Below are 21,863 nucleotides of genomic sequence, written 5' to 3'. Positions count from 1 at the left end.
ATTTACCTCTTCGTCTAAACGCTGATCGTTATAAAAAACAAATTGTTGCTTCAAAATCGATAAATGATCAATTAGGCGAATTATCGCTCCGTGTAAATGGACCATAACATGGGGAATTTTAACAGAAAAATGGAGTTAAATTTGTCCTATTCTCGTTTTTGTATATTTCCTTCCTTCAGGGGATGGTTAAGCAAGATAAGCAAAAATTTGAAAAAAAAAAAAAAAGTCATTGCTTTATGCAAAAACACATTAGAACTGAGGCGGGAAATATGTGCAATTGCTGGCATTCCCTGCCTCATTTATAATGTGTTTTGCATAAAGCTATTATATCTTTTCACTCTAATTTTTCTTTATTTCATGTAAACATCCCCAAGAAACAAAATCTACAAAAATAATTAAAATATATATTTTTTTTTAATTCTGGAATTCCAACTGACGGACGAATTCAGGCAGCATCCGAGCATGTCCGCTCATAGTCATTACTGCTAGACTGGGCTATTAAAACCTCTCCAGAATTGTTCCACTTAACAGCTTCAGCACCACAAAGAAATGTATAAATTGCCCTACAAGCCATACTCTTCTTTATGCCAGCTCTGCTTTTCTAGTTTTTAAGTATCACTTTAAAATAAAAAAATCATTTTAATTTAGAATTACAGAGCCATGGTGACTATACTGGGAAATAACTCAGGGACTATACTGTGCCTAGTCGATTCACCACCTCAGGCTAGAACAATCACTTTCCTTTTTACTGCTGAGTGAGAGGAAAGGAAAAGACGACTCTTTTGAGCACATCGCTCAGAGTAGCAAATGTCACTTTCAACCGTCTTCAATGGGATTTGGAACACGTTTAAATCGGTGACATATTTTTACATTCACTGGGGCCTTACTGTTCAAAGTGAATGTGAAAGATTGTACATACCAGATTGGAGAACAGGTTGAAATTGTCCTGCCATGCAAATTTCTTCTTGTTTTTGGCGCACAAGCCTTGTAATAGCTGGTGTAAATCCACGTGGATTGCGTGAGAAGATAATGGAGTAGCCATCATTACATGTTCCATCTTCTTTAAGAGTGCGGCAGGCATAAGTAATAGCGTAGTTGTCGTAGTCTGTGTCAATCACCCAGTAGTTGTCCCCTGTGAAAATATAAAATCATTCAATATTTACGTAGCAGGACATTTGTTTCCTTTAGGCTCTCGTCTCATCTGTGTTGGAAGGTTATTAATATGCAGTGTTGCACACACAGCTATCTTTTCTGGCAAAATCAGTTGTCAGGAGCCATTAGTGTCCTTCATGTGACAGATCTGGCACTAAATGGTGGTTTTCATTGCAAACGGAAGAGAGTCTTAAAAGCAAAACTAAAAAAACAAACAAAAAAAGTAAAAAATAAAACACTATGGGGGACATTTATTAAGTCCGGGTTTTTTTACGCCGGACTTATAAATGTTCATGCATCTCCGGTGCTACGGAGATTTATGTAGAGGAGGACCGCCTCTACATAAATCCCGTGCGCGTCGGTGCGCACAGCCGAAAACCTACGCCACCTGAAAGGTGGAGTAGGTTTTCGGCGTATATTTGCGCTGAAAAAATGATAAATCGCGCGGACTCTGAGTCCGCGCCCCCCGTAATGCCCCCTCCACATCCCCTCCCCGCCCCTCTGCATACTCGGCGGAAAGTGCCGATATGCGAATATTGTATTCGAAAATCGGCCATTTGCGAATAAAAAAACGCAAATCGCCACTTTCCGACGAAAATCATCCATACGCTGGATGATACATGTCGCCCTATATATATATATATATATATATATATATATAGAGAGAGAGAGAGAGAGAGAGCTAAAAATGCTTTCAGTGGCATATGTTGGAGATACAGTATATGTCAGGATACTCTTCAGACTTATGGGTCTGACTTAATGTCAGCAAAGCCATTTTTTGTGAATCCACAAAAAATATTCATTGCGGATGCACTAGGTATTATATTTTTGCAGATTGCAGACATAATATACAGTCCTGAAAAATGACTAAATATGTGAATGAGGCCTAATCATTAAATGGGCTCACCTACTGTCACTACTCTCTGTCAGGGTAAACATGCAGAGAAACAATCATGGTAGAGATGGGTAGGGAAGTATATGGGAGCTACCAAGACAAATCTGATACGTGACTGACATCCTGTAAGCACAATTAAAGCATATAATACATTGGTGGGATCACATGACCTAGCGGCAGTAACAGATGCAGCTGAGATGGGATGAAACAAAAGACACTGCAGTAATAATGGTCGGGTAAACTACTTTTACACACTAGTGACTAGGCAGTTGTTTTTCCCTTCCCCTTCTGAAATGAACATGCATGCTCAGCCATAACGGCTATCCCTCTAGATCAAGACATATAGACCTATAGAAGCTCAGGTCAAGCAAGCATTTATGTGTTCAGAATTGGGGGGGGGGGGGGTAAGAGTGCTGCCAGTCACCTTTAGCAATGGCTTATCTCTTCAAGAACAAAAGGATTAAGCAGTTAAAATTCAGTGTGTCTGATCCTTTACTCTCCTGACATAACCTGTCTGGAAAGGGTCAGGAGGGTGCCGTACACAGGTGGTCAGCAGTTTAGTGTATATAGCCAGCATTCCATTGACTTCCATTGTAAAAAAAAGGGATCAAAACGGATCCGTTTTTTTTTAACAGACACAAAAGTAGTGTCAGCCACGTTTTTGTGTCCATAAAAAAAAACTGATCTCTTTTTTTTACAATGGAAGTCAATGGGAAAAAGGATCAAAACGGATGCACACAAATGAATCGCAAACATATTGCAAAAACACAGTGTGAACCTTTCCAAAGAGTCTAAACACAGGAAGTCCCATGTTTCTCAAATGATTTGCACACTCACAGAGAAGGCAGTCATGTGACTGATGGGCGCATTGAGCCATGTCATTCTGTACTGGCCGTGACATCATGTGTTAAGTCTTTGTATATGTATATATGCATATTACCAACTTGCTTGATATCACATCTACTGTTGATTTAGGGTTTAAAAGTTATAAGGACAGTGACACTTTAATAATAATAATAATAATAATAATAAATTTATTTGTATAGCGCCAACAGATTCCGCAGCGCTTTAATTAGGGATGGTCCGAAACTGCCGAGGCCCGGGGTTCGTACGAACCCGAACGCTCAGCAATGATTCCCGCTGTCTGCCCACTCCGTGCAGTGCCCGCTCCTATGGCTATGGCTGTATCCCAGTTTTCCAGGCGGTCCTCCCGCTGTATCGCTCCTCTCCACGGAGAGGGCAGACAGCGGGAATCATTGCCGAGCATTCGGGTTCATACGAACCCGAACCGAACTCGGTTCGGACCATCCCTAACTTAAATATTCCTCAAAAAAAAGAATTTTAACTTACCACCACTGGATAGGTAGCTGGCCAGTCCCTGGTAGGTCATATACATTTTAGCTGGTATGGTTGCATCTGGTACTGAGTATTGAGCAGCCATATCTGCACAAATAAGCCAAAACCTAGAAAAGCAATAGTGGTGGTTACTTCCTAGAGTCTAGGGACTGTGGGCTGAGCTTGATTCATTCATCATCAGCTTTACTTACCCGAAAAGTTTAACTCTGCCTTTGGATGATGCAGTCATTGTGCCATCTTCATCCACTGTGTAGTCAGCGGAGATGTTATCCTGAAGAAAGAGGCCTTCTGGGTCTTTTTTCCCAATAGCATACCATTTTCCTCCATACTAGAAAAGAAGTAGGCACAATTTATTGGCCTAAAGGATTGGTGTACCATCTATACCAACATTATGAGGTCTTTTCGGTGAATGTTATATCATTTTGTAAAGTTTTTTTTTTTTCAGTGTGCAATTTATTTTATTTTTGAAGTGTTGTGGAGATGGGGTGTTACACTTAGGGGTATGTGTTTATCCATTTTTAATTACTGAAAAACCCAGTCGATTCGACGATACTCTGTCGGAGACATTTGGTGTCAGAAAGTTATATAGATTTGTAATTTACTCTTTTTTACTATTTATCTCAAGTCTTCCAGTACTTATCAGCTGCTGTATGTCCTGCAGAAAGGGGTGTTTTTTTCCAGTTTGACATAGTGCTCTCTGCTGCCACCTCTGTCCATGTCAGGAACTGTCCAAAGCAGTTGCAAATCCCCAAACCCCTCCTGCTGAGGTGGCAGCGGAGAGCACTATGTCAGACTGAAAAGAATATACCTCGTCATGCAGGACATACAGAAACTGATAAGTACTGGAAGACTTGATGAGTTTAAAAAGAAGTAAATTACAAATTTACATAATCAACACCAGTTGATTTGAAAGAAAAAAAGTACCCCTTTAAGTATGATAAGGTTTTCAGCTGAATGATTTAATGGGAAAACTCGGATGTGTTACCTTATTTATTCAAATTGGACCCTTGCTTAATCACACTGACAAATGTTATTACTTAGAATTAAATGGGTATCCTGGAAAAAAATATGATTTATTTCCTGCAGGTCACCGAATGAAGGTTATGCTGAATAAAAGTAGGTATTAAAGTAGGTTAACAATTTTCGTCCACATCTTGACCTCTGCTTGAAAATCATAGTGTAGGATCTGGATCCGCAACTGCATCAGAAGTGGGTATCAGATGCAATATACTGTTTTAGCTGCAGCCTCTGAATGTGAGGAGCCAATAGGCTGTCATGCCAGTCAGGGGCCTGATAAAGACCTCGGGGGAGATTTATCAAAGGGTGTAAAATTTAACTGGTGCAAACTGGCCACAGCAACCAATCACGGCTCAGCTTTCAGCTCTGGTGAAAGGAAAGAGGAGCTGTGATTGGTTGCTGTGGGCAGTTTGCACCAATCTAAATTTTACACCCTTTAATAAATCTCCCCTCTCAAGTTCTCTTATTGTACACCTAAGAAGCCCTGTCAGAGTCAGGGTCTCATGGACTGCTTATTGGCATTGGACACATAATACACTGCAATACAAAAGTAAAACAAAATAATACAATTTAAAGGGGTTCCCCAGCGTGGGGGCTATTTTTAGATGTGGCCGGGGAGGAGGTGGCTGAAAGAAAAGACGTCCACTTTCAGCCACCTAACCTAAACTACTAATTAATCAAATAGTTAGTTACACAGTTACCACTGTAAAATAATAATAATAATGATGATAATAACAAAAAATTATAATAATTAAAGAATGGAAAAAATGCTGCCCCCCCCCCCCAAAAAAAATAAAAGAAGTAAAAGCAATAAAAAATATATGATTTATAAATAATATAAATAAAGCAAAATTTAAAAAGTGTTTAAAAAATATTAATAAGTGTAAACAAAGAAGGAACTTATGAAAATGTTACCTCAGCTCGCAAAGAGCAAGCCTTTACAATCATAGAATATGGCAACATAAAAGCAACAGTTTATATTTTGTGTTATTGTTGAAAAGTATACCTTTTAAGAAATCATCTAGACACCTACATCCCTAACCTGTTTTCTATACCTCTCTATATAGTAAACTAAAAACACAAGTAAACAGAATCTGGATCTTACCCTTTTGATGTCAAAGTCCTCTTTTACTTTTAGAGAATCTACCACACAGGACTGGGCCTTGCATTGCTCAATGATGGTGAGAAGTACAGCAATAAAGATATACTTAAAATGCTTCATCCTGAAAAAAAGTAGAATGAATAATTAATAATTAATGAATTAACTGATAAGTTCTAAAATCGCTTCTGTATCTTTAAGGGGTGCAGTGACTGCCGTGACTCTTGGGCAATGGTATCTGGTGAAACCAAAGCTACTAGGAATGACAGTCAATCACTGCTGGGCTCCTGTTGTGATGGACAGGATCAATATAATCTCTGATCCTGGCTGTTTAACCCACTAGATGCTGAGGTCAATGGTAACTGTTCATGTAAGGTCCTTGAGCTGCCCCTTCTCTTAGACTATAAGCACCCTGCCATGGTACTAATAAAAATCTACAACTTAGAACAGATAAATAACCATACATAGATAATCCTACTAGTCAGTGATTGGAGTAATAGACTCCCACACAAAGACAGCTGGTACACATCTCATGAACAAAAAAAAAAATAAAGATATTACAACCCATTCAACCAGCAACATGTAGGAACATTTGGTGACTTAGCTCCGACTAATCGACCACAGCGACCCGTACCCTCAGCCATTTTCCTGGATGCCCTCCTGGCAATTGATCAGCCCTGAGTGATCTTGTGGTGTGGAGGAATAGCCTCTAGTGTGATCACTTGAAAAAAAAAGTGTCCATGTTTTTTTAATGCTGGATAACCCCTTAAAATTGTACCTCTAACCACAAACAACTTTGAATTAATAGAACAAGCAAAGATATGAAAGGGAGACACATAGTGATGGGGCTGAAGGCTGTAGTGAGTGTCTCACCCTGGTGCTCCTTATTGCTACGTGCGTGAGATAGAGGGGAGCAGATTCGGATTTTCTCTGCATGGTGTGAATGGTGGACATCATAACTACTAGTCATCCTCCATTCTGTTCTTTCTGTATTGGAGCCATGGAAAGAGTCAGGTAGAATGTTTTTTCATTAAAAAATTAATAACTAACATCTAATAGTCTGGACCCTGGACCCAGCCATGGAAAGAACACCTTTTACCTAGAGCCACTCATAGTCATAGTTGACAATTTCATTCATAGTTAATATGCTAACCTGTACCATTAATTTAAAGGGGTTATCCAGCGCTACAAAAACATGGCCACTTTTTCCCCTCTCTTGTCTCCAGTTCAGTTGTGGTTTGCAATTAAGCTCCATTTACTTCAATGGAACTGAGTTTGAAACCCCACCCAATCTGGAGACAAGAGAGGGTGAAAAGTGGCTATTTTTTTTGTAGCGCTGGATAACCCCTTTATATGAACTATACTAAGTATAAGAAACACAAAAGTATAATTATATACAAAAACAAATGATCATAGAAGTAGTTATAGTTGGCATACAGATCAATGCCGCCTTCATTCTGTATAGGGAGCTTACCTGATATTCTATGGAATAAATGGATGTGAAGTGAAGACTTTTCAGATGGAAATGAACATCACTTTCTGTCCGTTTAAGTATTTCTGCTTTAAATAATAAGCCCCCAGTCTACCTAAGGAGTTATTTTGGTCCGTGGGGCACAGTAAGAAGCTTACTGCTTGTTAATCCATTACATAAAATCTAGGTGTAATCCTTTCCTCTGATGTGTGTTTGTCTAATTGTGAGAGAACACACACTTGACACACAGTGTCCTTAGAAATATAGCACGTGTTGTCTATACATGTGGACTGCCATAACCTGCTACAGTGGTGGTGGCCATAAGTCCTTTTTTTAAAAAAATAAGGTTTAAAGCAGCAAAAAAAAAACCATAATATAAATATAATTAAAAAAAATAACGAGAACAACTTGCACTAAAGGGTTTTCAAAGTACAAAGGCTTTTACATAAAGTAGAAGTTCCCACATGTAGTGGACAAATGATTAGAGATGAGCAAATTTACAGTACTAGCAAAGCGAAACGGCAGTTCAAAGGCAGCTGGCTGACAAGCTGACCGCCAAGCATAGCAAAGCACCATGCCGCTCCTAACTGGGTGCTTGGAAAGGCTGGATCCAGTCTTGGGAAACTTCCCCCTGTTTCCCAGAACTGGATCCACCTTTCCCAGGCATCTGGAAAGGAGTGTCACACTAACAAGCCAACTACTGAGCCTAGCAAAGCACTTTGCTTCCCTACTACTGTAAATTGGCTCATCCTTACAAGAAATATTACAGATCATAAAACAATACAATAGAAAGTCATGATTATACCAATTTAGTGGCTATTCTATTGGGTATAGGTAATTTAAAAACTATTATAACTATACCATTGCCACGATTGACTGAATAATGATTGTCCTGATATTAATAACGTGCTGCAACAATCAAGTCTAATTGATTCTGCTACATACAGTGTGTAAATGACCATTGGGGTGGTGTCCGGCCCTCCTGGAGTAGGATCCTGTGCTGTATATCTCCACAGCCTATCTCTAAACACACCTTCTGCTTGGGTGCAAGGGGAATGCCAGTCACAGAGCAGGAGACACGTCACAGGCTTTGTGAGTCAGGGATGGCCGGACACGGCCCTAATGACTCCAGGCTGGTCATTCCAAAATCAGTTGAGACACCACTGCCATGAAACAAAGGGTTATTAATATTACATAATAATTGATTATTAATATCAATTCTTAATATCAACTGAGCTATTAATTCCAGATTTATTTGGAATGTTTAGGACCAGTCTGGTGAGATGCGCATTTTATAAACTTTATTCTTTCACAGTCTATGGCCCAGATTTACTATGAGTTTTTCATAATTTTTTTTTCCCTGACTTCTTTTTTTCCACATTTTTCTGTGCACTAAATATGTGCATCAGTTCAAGTTAGTAAATGTAGTGAAGCAGATTTTAATTGAAAACAGGTGTTAGGAATCAGGAACAGGGTAACACAAGGACAGATGGCTGCCACCCGCCCTGCTGTCCCTGCCTACTTGCCTCAGGAGCCCTAGATGGCAACGGACAACTTGTCGACAAAACCCTGAGGCCCCCTTCACACGTCCGGAAAAACCATCCGGATTTCCTATCAGGAAATCCGGACGGATTTCCGGACCCATAGACTTTAATTGGTCACGGACACCCTTCCGGATTTTTCCGGAAGGGTGTCTGTTCCGGAAAATATATCCGGAAAAAATAGGACATGTCCTATTTTTGTCCGGAATTCTGTCCCGGACGCCCCCTTAGAAGGCTATGGGGGCGCCGGAATCACGGGCACTTTCCTGATGTACATCAGGAAAGTGCCCGTGATTCCGGATGATTGACAGCGCCGCATCGCATCACCCTGCCGCCGCCGCCCGATGACCCCGCGCCGTATCGCATCACGCCGCCGCCCGCTGACCCCGCCGCCGTATCGCATCACCCCGCCGCGCCGCATCGCATCACCCCGCCGATGACCCCGCCGCGCCACATCGCATCACCCCGCCGCCCGCTGACCCCGCATCGCATCACCCCGCCGATGACCCCGCCGCGCCGCATCGCATCGCCCCGCCGCCGTATCGCATCACCCTGCCGCCGTATCGCATCACCCCGCCGCTGCCGCCCGATGACCCCGCCGCCGCATCACATCACCCCGCCGATGACCCCGCGGCATCGCATCATCCCGCCGCCGCCGCCCGATGACCGAAGTAATACAGAAGTAATCTATACATAGGTTTGATGGTGCTTGTTAAGGCAGAGCCAATAATATGACAATATTAGGTGATTGTCTTACAGATGCACTGGTATAATACTAGTCTATAGCAGAAAGCTTTGTAAGCCACAACAGACCCATCTTTAGGACTGTGTTATGAGAGCCTGAAAGCTGGTACTAAAAGTAGGCCGAAAAGGTTGGTAAGGTAAGGTAGGTGCAGGTAGGTTGTGGTACTCACATAAGCGCCATGGCCTCTTTACACAGCTGTTCAGCAGGGATGCTGGGAGTTTGACCTCTGCTGATCTAATACTGAATTATATATGTTGTCTTCTTATCATTCCACCATTCATGCTGTATTGTAAGCCAGCCAGATGCCTAATAGCCAGAACATGGAGTCAACAATTATCACTATCATCTTTAGAGCTACACACTACACTCCAGGATTAAGGATGTTAGAGGTATTAAATAACTTTTTGAGGCACTCTGGTCAGTCTGGGTAACATTTTCATTTCAGCAGTCAGGAGAATCTATTGCTATGTGATGCCTTTAATACTTTCTTAATTATCATCATTCCTTGCTTATCTTTAACATATGAATGAACAAAATAATTCACAGTACACCCCCCCTAATAGAATTTGATGTTTTATTTATATGCAAAAACACAAAAAAATACAAAGTATATAAGACTATGTTCGCATACTGGCAAAATACTTGCCGATATTTTACAACAGATGTTTTTTCTATAATATCCAAGTTTTCCAGGGCTGCCCGGATTGGGACAAGCCCAAGCATGCTCAAGGTTTGCTAAACCCTATTACCATCCCATACTGCAGCTACTGCATGCATGTCCACATGTGGCCAATAATCGTGCGATTTTGTCAGCAATACAGAAGTTAACCAGCAAGCTGTTGGCCACTGAACATGAGTGGTTTAAATCACACACACTAGCTACAACATGGGACTGTGCTCTTAAAGGGGTTTTTCAATATAAACTTACAGGATAGAGGACAAGTAAGAGATTGTAGGGGGTCCAACCTCCGTGCCCCTCGTAGATCTCCAGATCACCCCTGGCTCCTTTGTTTTTAATAGAGATGTGGGTCGGCACGTGACCCGCAGCTCTATTCATTCTCTGGAGCCGCCAGAAAGAGTAGAGTTCTCTACTCATCTATCTCCGGTGGTTTCATAGAGAATGAATATAGCCTCAGGTCATGTGCTGTAGTCAAAACAAAGGGGCTGGGGGCGATCTAGAGATCTCTGAGGGGCATGGAGTTCAGACCCCTGCAATCTCTTACCTATGCTGTGGATAGGGGACAAATAGGTTTAAACACCAATACAAAGCAATAAGACCAAAACAGCTTGGGTCTTGTTCATACAGTGCAGTGTTTATGTGTTTCTTCCGTACATGGTGCTTTAAATTAATTAATAAACACATTATGATTCTGCAATGGTAATACTCGGCACTAGAAATATTAACGATAGTGAATGTAAGTGATATCACGTCACATGTCTGCTGCAGATAATACCATCTGAGTGCCTGTTTAATGAAATCCTAAGTAGCTTGCTTTAAGATGCATAGTACAGACACATTTAATGAATCCATCTGTACGCACTGTATAGTATTCATTGCTGAAACCACAGTAGTGACTACGTACTTTTCCATGTTTAGTTATTTACATGGTATATTATACTTCATATATTCACCTGGACTTCCTATATCGATCTATGTATGAAGTCCAGGTGAATCCAGGAAGATTTAGTGTGAGTCACCTGATCGGTTTGGCTTGAGCAGATCTGTCCTTCCAAGGATTCACCTTCAGCATTATCAGGGATATGCTTTGCTGATGACAGGTGGATTAATACACACTTGACTCATTCTCATGTTACTAACAGAGCCTCAGCCTGGATCTCGTCACATAAACCAGGAATATTTGATATAGGAAAATTCTTCATTTAGCTACATTTGTTGAAATCTTTCACAATGAGTCTTAAAAAGGCGGACGTGATGGCGTTTTTGGAAAACAATCCGGCATTTACTGAAAAATACTTCAACAAGAAGCTAAAGCCAGAAACTATAGCAACTGCCTTTGGCCGGAAAGATCTGTCGGTTGATTTTGCTACTTACCGGGAACTTGCTCAGGTAGAAGAAAGTGAAATTCTCTTTGAACTTATTAAAGACATGCAAGAAAGTATAAATATGGAAAAAGTTGTCTTTAAGACTCTAAGGAGGATCAGTTGTCTTATTCATGCGGACCGGTGCAGTCTCTTCATGTACAGGCAGAGAAATGGCACTCCCGAGTTAGCTACAAGACTTTTCAACGTCCAGCCTAATAGTAAATTGGAGGATTGTCTTGTACCACCTGATAGTGAAATTGTGTATCCTCTGGATATTGGAGTTGTAGGACATGTTGCGCACACAAAGAAGACCGTCAACATCAAGGACGTTGCGGAGGTAAGGCAAAAGTAATTCCTGATATATATTATAATGTGTCATTACAGTGTTCCCTCTTCCATGTATAGCATGAGATCTGAGATTGGTTTATTATGTTTTTATTGGTCATTGAATTTTATTAGAAACTGTGACATTGTTGTATGTAGGAGTTCATGCAGTATTGGAGTAAATTATGTCTATATAGAAACATACATTAGAGCCTATATAGTTACTTTCCAATGCAGTGCTTCTCGATTCCGGTCCTTAGAGACCACCAACAGGCCATGTTCTCTGAATTTCCTTAGTATATCACAGGTGATATAATTATACTCAGTGCATCAGGTATTATCACAGATGTTCTTTGTATGGGATATCATCAAAACATGACCTGTTGGTGGATCATGGGGACTGGAATTAAGAAGCACTGGTCTAATGCACAGTGGTAAATTACAGTCCATTAATCTGGAAAGAAAAGGTAACTAAAAAAAAAAAAAGTCATACAAGAGTAGTGTGGGGACCAACTTATTTTATTTTAGGGTCCATCTGATTAGGACTTGTCACACCTCTGTATAAAGAAGAAGCCTCAACTAAAAATCCCCTGTTAGCAGGGGTTTGCAGGTATACTTACCCGTGGCCATACCCCCGTAGCAGTGCATCACTATCTCTCTCACCGCAGCTGGACTTAATCTCTTCCTGGCTTCCTGGTACGTCATAACCCAGGGAAAGTACCCGCCCAGCCTATCAGTGACTGCAGTGGTGTCCCGCCCCAGTCACTGACTGGCTGAGCGGGCATTCCTAAACCCGGGTCGTGACTTTGCAGGAGCGGGTGCCAGAGGAGGCCAGCAGGGGTCGGGGAGAGCTGTCTACAGTGGATTTTCAGTTGTGGCCCAGATTTCTCCTATAACTGTGCAGATCAAAAGCGAATGTTACCAAAATCTGGTTACTATTATGGATTGTCCACCTTTAGATTAATTCCTTGTTAGGAATGTGACTTTGCGCTCCTCGGTCTGTGCCAGGCGGCCGAGGAAGCGCTGAATTTTTGTCTGTGTTTGCATAGGAATTGTGTCTGAACTGTGTTTTACTTCAGCCACACCTGCCTTGCCTGTGAGACTTCTGGCAGTGCAGGGGTTACTGCACTGCTAGGTCTGTTCAGCTGAGCTTGGTGCTGGAATCAGGGCTGCTCCAATCAGCTGCTGGACCTAAGCTCTTACCCTGGATAAAAAGCAGTCAGATCCTCAGTTCCCCGCTGGCTATTAGTTGTCACTAGTCCCAGCTCCCCTACTCCTTTCCCAGCGTTCCCTGTCCTAATCCCCTTGCTATTGCTCTGCCCGTGTTCTGACCTCTTGCTTGACATTTGACTATCCGCTCTCCTTCTGATTTTGTACTGCGTTGTCTGTTTGGTTTTGACCCTGCTAGTTGACTATCCTCTATTGTGTTTTGTTTGTCTGTCTACGTTTTGTGTATTCACCTACGCAGTGTAGGGACCGACTCCGTGGTTGTCCGCGACCGTTTAGGGTCGACCGAGGCAAGTAGGCAGGTGACAGTGGGTGGGTTCAGATCTAGGGTCACTGTCTCTTGTCTTGTCTACGCCTGCCAGTCCTGACAGAATAGCCAGCCCTATAAAAAAAAAAAAAAAAAAAAAAAAAAAAATTTTTTTTTTTTTTTTGCAGTCACCTTGCATCATGGACGCCATGGAGGCTATGGTTAACCAGATGCAAGGTCTGAACACGCTGGTTCAGAACCTTGCTGAGCGCGTCCAGGAGCAAGAGACTGCACCACGACAGGTGACCATGACCACCCCTCTACCTCTGGAACCTCCTGTGCAGCTCCCTGAAAAGTTTAAGGGAGACAGGAGGAGTTTCCGAACATTTAGAGAGGGATGCATGTTGTTTTTTCGTTTGCGCCCCTGCTCCTCTGGGGGTGAGGACCAAAGGGTGGGCATTATTATGTCCCTCTTGCAGGGTCCTCCTCAGGAGTGGGCTTTTTCATTGTCCCCTGGATCCATGGAGTTGACCTCCGTGAATCAATTTTTTGCTGCCCTAGGGCTATTATATGATGACCCAGACCAGGCGGCAGTAGCAGAGCATCAGCTTACTTCTCTGAGACAGGGTAAGAGACCTGTAGAAGAATATTGTGCTGAGTTCCGGCAGTGGTGTGTACCATCCGGCTGGAACGATCCAGCTCTGCGTTGCCAGTTCCGGATGGGGTTGTCGGATCAGCTTAAAGATCTATTGGTAGTGTACCCTACCCCTGATACTTTAGAGGGGACCATGACATTAGCCATACGGGTGGACAGATGACTCAGAGACAGACGCAGAGAGAAAGACACCCCTGAATCTTCTAAAACCCTGTCCTCTGCTGTTTCTACTCCTAAATTAAGTCCTTCTGTTCCCCGATTGCAAGATGAACCCATGCAACTCGGGGTTGCGGATGCCAAGATTAGACGGGCTTACCGCCTACAACATAATCTCTGCTTGTACTGTGGAAAGGCCGGACACCGGGTGAGGGAATGTACCTCCAGACCAGAACCACCTCCGGAAAAACTCCAGCGCCTGAGTGACGATCGAGGGGGTCACTCAGGTGCCCAGGTACCTCTTGAAAAGAAAAACAAATTAATGTTGCCTATTTCTTTGTTTTTGGGAGACAAATCTGTTTCTGGTTACGCTCATGTGGATTCGGGGGCCTCGGCCAACTTCATTAATTCTGCATTCTGGTCAGCTCTGGGAATATGCCCGCTTCAGCTTAGATGTCCGTTGACTATTACTGGTGCTGATTTTACACCCCTGGCCCAGGGTAAAGTCAGGTACATTACTCCTTCTATGGAGGTGCAGGTTGGGTCAGTACACAAGGAGATTCTTGATTTTCTGGTCATGGATAACTTGTCTTCTGACATAATTTTGGGTTTGCCCTGGTTGGAACAACATAATCCTGTATTTGATTGGTCCACTAAGGAGTTGATTAAATGGGGTTCTAAGTGTTCTTCTCACTGTATTGCATTAAATGTCACAGACTGCTCTACTATGGAGGGAGAGATTCCTGAGTTTGTAGCTGACTTTGCTGATGTGTTTGATGAAAAATCTGTGGAAGTTCTGCCACCGCACCGTCCGTACGATTGTGCTATTGATTTGATTCCAGGGTCCAAATATCCTAAGGGGAGAATTTTTAATTTGTCCAGACCCGAGAGGGAGGCCATGCGAGATTACATCCAGGATAGTCTTCGCAAAGGTCATATTCGTCCCTCTTGCTCTCCATTAGGTGCTGGTTTCTTTTTTGTGGGGAAGAAAGATGGTGGACTTAGACCCTGCATAGATTACCGTGAACTTAATAAGATCACCATTAAGAATCAGCACCCCCTTCCTCTTATTCCGGATCTGTTTAATCAGATTGTGGGTGCTCAGTGGTTCTCCAAGATTGATCTTCGTGGGGCCTACAATCTGATTCGAATAAGAGAAGGGGATGAATGGAAAACTGCCTTCAATACCCCTGAAGGGCATTTTGAATACCTAGTCATGCCCTTTGGGTTAAGTAACGCGCCGGCAGTTTTTCAGCACTTTGTAAATGATGTCTTTCGTAAATATCTTGGTCAGTTTCTGGTAGTATACCTGGACGACATCTTAATTTTTTCACCAGATTGGTCCTCTCATGTTTGTCATGTCCGTAAGGTATTGGAGTTACTCCGACAGAATCACCTCTACGCTAAATTGTCCAAGTGCCAGTTCGGGATCCAGAAAGTCTCTTTTCTTGGTTATATTATCACCCCTAACTCTTTTTGTATGGACCCCCTTAAAGTGACCGCTATTGAGAAATGGGAACGCCCAACTAACCTCAAGGCCCTGCAACGGTTTTTGGGGTTTGCCAATTACTATAGAAAATTTATTAAGGGGTTCTCTGTCATTGCTAAACCATTAACTGATTTGACCAGAAAAGGGGCAGATCTGGTGAACTGGAGCCCCGACGCCGTACAGGCATTTGGACAGTTGAAGAGGTGTTTCTCTGAAGCTCCAATCCTTATTCAGCCTGATCCTGAGCAACCATTTATCATTGAGGTGGATGCTTCGGAGGTAGGGGTTGGAGCAGTTCTCTCACAGGGTCCTGTGACACTGACTAACTTAAGCCCTGTAGCCTACTTTTCAAGAAAATTCTCTAAAACAGAGTGTAATTATGATATCGGCAACAGAGAACTACTGGCCATTAAGTGGGCCTTTGATGAATGGAGACATTTTCTTGAAGGGGCTAAGCATAAGATTAAGGTTTTAACGGACCATAAGAACCTATTATACCTGGACAAGGCTAAACGCCTTACCCCCCGGCAAGCCAGGTGGGCATTATTCTTTACCCGGTTTAATTTTGAGATTACGTTTCGTCCTGGTTCTAAAAATGTCCGAGCTGATGCCCTGTCTCGCAGCTTTGATGTCAGCAGTGCCCCCAGGGAAGAACCTGAGACTATTTTAACACCAGGAGTGGTCATTGCCACTCTCCAACCTGAACTTGCAGCTCAGGTGGTAAACTCACAGTCCCTAGCACCCAGGAATACTCCAGATGGGAAACTCTTTGTACCTCCTAATCTTAGACTCAGGGTTCTTGAAGAGACCCATTGTTCTGTATTAGCAGGTCACCCGGGCATTGCTGGCACAAAGTATTTGCTCTCACGTTGTTATTGGTGGCCTACTTGGGCCAGAGATGTTAAACTGTTTGTTGAGGCCTGTGAGGTCTGTGCCAGGTCCAAGGTCCCTCGCAGATTACCCGAAGGTCTTTTACATCCTCTACCTTTACCTGAGAGACCTTGGACTCACCTTTCAATGGACTTCATCACTGACTTGCCGCCATCAAAAGGAAAGACTGTCATCTGGGTTGTTGTTGATAGATTCTCCAAAATGTGCCATCTCATTCCCCTTAAGAAACTTCCTAATTCACGTACTTTAGCATCTTTGTTTATCAATCATATTCTACGGCTACATGGGGTGCCAGAGAACATTGTATCTGATAGAGGGGTGCAGTTTGTGTCTAAGTTCTGGAGGGAGTTCTGTGGTCGATTGGGCACTTTATTATCATTTTCATCTGCCTTTCACCCTCAGAGCAATGGGCAAACTGAAAGAGTGAACCAGTCATTGGAACAATTTCTCAGATGCTTTGTTTCTGGTGCCCAGGACAAATGGAAGGAGTATTTGTCCTTGGCAGAATTTGCCCTCAATAATAGGGAAAATCAATCTATCAAAATGTCGCCGTTTTTCTGTAATTATGGTTTTCATCCAAGGTATTCATCTGCGCATGCTTCTGAATCTGTTAACCCGTCCGCTGAAAAGACCTATAGTAGACTGTGCACAGTCTGGGCTCGAGCTCTTGAGAGCTTGGTTAAAGCCCAAGAATCTTCTAAAAGACAAGCCAACAAAAGACGCATATCTGGCCCAGAGTATTGTGTGGGTGACAAAGTGTGGCTTTCCACCAAAAACTTGAAGCTTAGGGTTCCGTCCGGAAAGCTAGCACCTAAATATATTGGTCCATATGCCATTACTGAAATCATTAACCCTGTTTCTTTCAGGTTACAACTGCCAAGAACCATGCGCATTCATAATGTGTTTCACAAATCTTTATTAAAGATGTATGTTACTCCAGTGTTGCCATCTACTCCCCCTGCCCCTCTGGTCGTTCAGGGGGATCTTGAGTTTGAAGTGGAAAAGATTCTGGACTCTCGTCGGGTGCAGAACTCTGTCCAATACCTCATCCATTGGAAGGGGTTCGGCCCAGAAGAGCGAACTTGGGTGGCGAGCAAAGATATTCATGCTCCTCGTCTCATACGCCAGTTCCATGCTCGCAATCCCTCTAAGCCGAGTCCTTTGAAAGAGGGTCCGGAGGCCCCTCATAAGAGGGGGGGGTACTGTTAGGAATGTGACTTTGCGCTCCTCGGTCTGTGCCAGGCGGCCGAGGAAGCGCTGAATTTTTGTCTGTGTTTGCATAGGAATTGTGTCTGAACTGTGTTTTACTTCAGCCACACCTGCCTTGCCTGTGAGACTTCTGGCAGTGCAGGGGTTACTGCACTGCTAGGTCTGTTCAGCTGAGCTTGGTGCTGGAATCAGGGCTGCTCCAATCAGCTGCTGGACCTAAGCTCTTACCCTGGATAAAAAGCAGTCAGATCCTCAGTTCCCCGCTGGCTATTAGTTGTCACTAGTCCCAGCTCCCCTACTCCTTTCCCAGCGTTCCCTGTCCTAATCCCCTTGCTATTGCTCTGCCCGTGTTCTGACCTCTTGCTTGACATTTGACTATCCGCTCTCCTTCTGATTTTGTACTGCGTTGTCTGTTTGGTTTTGACCCTGCTAGTTGACTATCCTCTATTGTGTTTTGTTTGTCTGTCTACGTTTTGTGTATTCACCTACGCAGTGTAGGGACCGACTCCGTGGTTGTCCGCGACCGTTTAGGGTCGACCGAGGCAAGTAGGCAGGTGACAGTGGGTGGGTTCAGATCTAGGGTCACTGTCTCTTGTCTTGTCTACGCCTGCCAGTCCTGACATTCCTAACTTCAGCTTGCATGTTTGTTTAAATTTTTTATTGTTTTTTATTAATTAGTGTCCTCATGAGGCAGATTTATAAGGATGATTTCTTGCAGCTTGAATTCATCTCTTCAGAACCTGCCAAACATCTTAGGCTCTGCATTTTCCCTTCAACTTCCTTCCTTTTTTCCTACCTATAGGCTCCCATACAGTAGTATTTCTGATGTTTGGTGTCATGTGCAGTAAAGTGAGTACGTATGGGGGTTGCCCCCATAGGTAGGATCTGCCATATAGTAATAACATCCCTTTCTATTCCCCCCCCCATATAATAATAATGATGTGCCCAATATGGTAAAAATGCCTCCTGCTGTGTCCCCACCAACATAGTATTAATGCCCCCTGCTATGCACCCCCCACCCACAGAAATAATACTCACAGTAGTAATACTCACCTATTCCAGGAAAGCAGCAGGTCCCGCCATCTTCTCTCCTCCAGTCTGTGAGCCGTGGTACAGATCCTCTGCAGGCCTGATGACGTCACATCATTGCGCCTGCTGGAGAGATCACGTCACGGATGCGCATAGGCTGCGGACACAAGCCTGTGGGATTATTTGTTTGCTTTATAGAAGTTTTATTCAATTACTTATGGTGCTATTATAAACACACTGCATGACAGATATTGATTCACTGTGTAACATTATTGTACAGTATTCATGTCTATAGATAATACATGTATGAGTGTACATATAGCGACATTTTTCCACTACGTGTGTTGCTTGTAGATTTTGCAGTGCTTTTTATTTGCGGTGGATTGACAAAACATTTCAGCCTTCTCTACAAAGATGAGAACAGGGGATGTTACCGGCTCCTTCTGTCTGGTTTGGATTGGCATTGGTTACATAGAAAGGACAAGGAGTAGGCCCCATAGAGTTACACCATGGATTCCTCTCCTCCATATACACCTCTAACTTCTTACTATTCACTGCATAACCTTTTACTTTAGCTGCACTTTCTTGTTGACCAGGTTCTATAAAATAACTGATATATAACCATATTTTGATATTCTGTCTTTAACATCTACATAGACCACACTGTACAGCAAATTTGCAGATGAACTTACAGAATATGACACAAAGAATATACTTGCCACACCGATTATGAATGGAAAAGATGTAGTGGCAGTTATTATGGCGGTCAACAAAACGGATGGCCCCTTCTTTACCAAGAATGATGAAGATGTAAGTATATTTTCATTTAATCATGTCTTTCAATAGGAAGAACTAAGCTTGTAAAGTTTCTAATATGTGACTTTTCAGTATTTCAATACCAGCCATAGATTAGCCAGGTTTCTCTAGTACTTTAGGGTCTGTTGATCTTTTATAATGATCACGAGCAGTTTTGTAATATACTTGCTTTTTTTTCTGTGTTTAAATCAATGTTATACATGTTTCCTTCTGTGCCAATATTTGGTCTTTTCTCTGTTCAAAAGAGACCAAACACAGGAAGTCCCAGTTCTTTGTGCACTCACACATGGAAAGACACCTGTTCATCATGCAGGTTGTAGATCAACTGAGGGCAATTAACTTAGGCTAATTATATTAATTACTTTGCTAACTATATTATCATCTCTGCAGCCTACCAGGAGACAATGCTCTTTGTTCTGTAACAATTCAGTCAGTAAAATGTCAATATGTGGTTACAAAGGTTTTGGGCCTGTGTAATGGGAGAGCTGACCATACAATGTGAGCACCCCCAGGATTCTCTGCTGCTAAATGTGGACATGCAACACCTATACACATGCACAGAGAAGGGAGACACCTAGTGGCCATATGTATAATGTTGATTCAAACATAAACTTAAATAAATAGAGTATATTGCAAAACTGCATTTTGGACTGAGAATGTAGTTCTACTGGCCCCTCTTCCCAAATTTCTCTATCCTGGGACTGAATGAAAAATGTTTATACCCTCCCTTTAAGCTGTTCAATTTCTTCTAATAAACATTTGGAAAACTAAACTGGTGTTAATGGATTTACCTGTGTAGAATACACATTTAAGCCTAGTGATGTCTGGGTCAGACGCAACATGTCTGTCTAGATAACTGAATTATCCTGAGCTCAATAAATGGCTTCTCATCAGACAAACCATTTGCACCAATTAACTCATTGAGGTCAAGTCAATTTATTAGTTAGCAGTCAAGAATAACAGACAATTATTAGCCTTATGTCATAGAGACATATCCACGGTTTTCATCCGTCAGGGTCTGGGGGCTGAGTGCCCCGACTGATCACTAGAATAAGTGGGGGAAGAAGCGCTGAGCTGTGCACGTTCTGTACTTGTATCTCTTTGCTGAAGGAGTCTATAAAGACCTTGGCAATGGTGGGAAACAAAAGTGCTCTGCTGAGTGCTTCTCCCAGTTTGTTCAAGTGATTATTGTGATCTCTTTTGTCTCTTATGGCATATCAAATGTCAGCGACTTTTCAATGACCATGATGGAAGATGGTTAAACAGAACTTGAGGGATAGTGTGTAGGAAAATCAGAAAGATCATAATATTCATATTCTCTTTTCTGTTTTCACCTGCCTTGCTGCAGATAGATAGGGGTTGTGGTGTATTGGGCCCCCATGGTTAATAATTATACCTCTGGACGTCATAGTCCAAACTTATAACAGCTGCTAAAGGCGATACAATGTGTAACTTCTCTGATCTTGACAAGTCTTTTATTGAATGACGCCACTATGGCAAGCAGCTGGCAGAAACTCCCAGTGAACATCTGTTATTATTAGGACAAGTTGCTTTAAGCCAAATATGTTCTGCATTTACTACTTCAGGGTAGTATTATATTCCTGCCCTATAAATGAATGGTGTAAGTGTACTTCAAGGAAAGGCCTGATTTACCAGAGCAAGAGACACTTGTTTTTAGTAGCTTTTTGCTCTGGTTTATAGGTGGGAAACGAGTGGAGAATTATCCTATATGCCTGTTCATCATATTTTTATTTGCTATGTGCAGGGGCGTAGCTTGGATACATGGGGCCCCATAGCAAAAAACTGTATGTTGCCCCCTCCCCTACACACTATATATATATATATATATATATATATATATATATATATATATATATATATATATATATATATATATATATATTCACTGATGTGGCCAAATAATAAATCTCTTGTAGCCAGGGGCAGAATCCTGTGTGCAGCCACAACAGTGACTGGCAGAGCAGAAAGCCAATGTCTGCTTGTTCTGTCCATCCACTGTATTTAACTATAACAGCCTATGGTTATATACATACTGTAGGTGCGGGAGCAGACTACCTTTTGCTTAACCCCTTATTTACTGCAGTGTGTAAGTGACCCAATGTTCTCTTACATGCTGCAACACAAAAAAGGGTTAATACAGAAGACAATTAGCTCTCTCCTTCACTACTCCTGCACTGATAACCCCTGATCTCTGCAGGAACTCAGAGAACAGAGGTCAGAGGTTATCAGAGTAGTGAGGCAGAGAGCTAATTGTTAACCCTTTTTGTGTTGCAGCATGTAAAAGAACACTGGGTCACTTACACACTGCAGTACATAAGGGGTTAAGCAAAAAGACACAGGAGGCTCTTATCTTCCCTGTGCAGGGCTCCCTCCCTCCAAGGGCCCCATAGCAACCGCCTTCCCTGCCTTTATGGAAGCTACGCCACTGGCTATGTGATAGATAGATAGAGAGAGAGAGAGATAGATAGATAGATACTGGA

The 21,863-nt window shown here is 42.5% G+C and overlaps 2 protein-coding genes across 2 annotated transcripts in view; one reads left to right on the top strand and one right to left on the bottom strand.

The window, feature by feature from the left end:
- Nucleotides 1–21,863, bottom strand: part of LOC138797632 (purpurin-like) — a 62,712-nt gene that overhangs the window by 3,026 nt on the left and 37,823 nt on the right. Inside the window, exons 2-5 of the mRNA XM_069978040.1 lie at nucleotides 5,526–5,643; nucleotides 3,595–3,731; nucleotides 3,398–3,510; nucleotides 920–1,132 (exon numbers count right to left, since the gene is read on the bottom strand). Of these exons, the coding sequence (XP_069834141.1) occupies nucleotides 920–1,132; nucleotides 3,398–3,510; nucleotides 3,595–3,731; nucleotides 5,526–5,642 (580 nt within the window). The 5' untranslated portion in view covers nucleotide 5,643. The remainder of the gene's footprint in view (nucleotides 1–919; nucleotides 1,133–3,397; nucleotides 3,511–3,594; nucleotides 3,732–5,525; nucleotides 5,644–21,863) is intronic.
- The window catches only part of LOC138797627 (rod cGMP-specific 3',5'-cyclic phosphodiesterase subunit beta-like), a 53,512-nt gene continuing 42,834 nt past the window's right edge, over nucleotides 11,186–21,863 (top strand). Inside the window, exons 1-2 of the mRNA XM_069978028.1 lie at nucleotides 11,186–11,656; nucleotides 19,204–19,356. Of these exons, the coding sequence (XP_069834129.1) occupies nucleotides 11,186–11,656; nucleotides 19,204–19,356 (624 nt within the window). The remainder of the gene's footprint in view (nucleotides 11,657–19,203; nucleotides 19,357–21,863) is intronic.

This window comes from Dendropsophus ebraccatus, chromosome 7, assembly GCF_027789765.1.
Source record: "Dendropsophus ebraccatus isolate aDenEbr1 chromosome 7, aDenEbr1.pat, whole genome shotgun sequence".
Taxonomy (NCBI): domain Eukaryota; kingdom Metazoa; phylum Chordata; class Amphibia; order Anura; family Hylidae; genus Dendropsophus; species Dendropsophus ebraccatus.
Note: the sequence above shows the minus strand (reverse complement) of the source record. Positions and strands in the feature narration are given on the sequence as shown.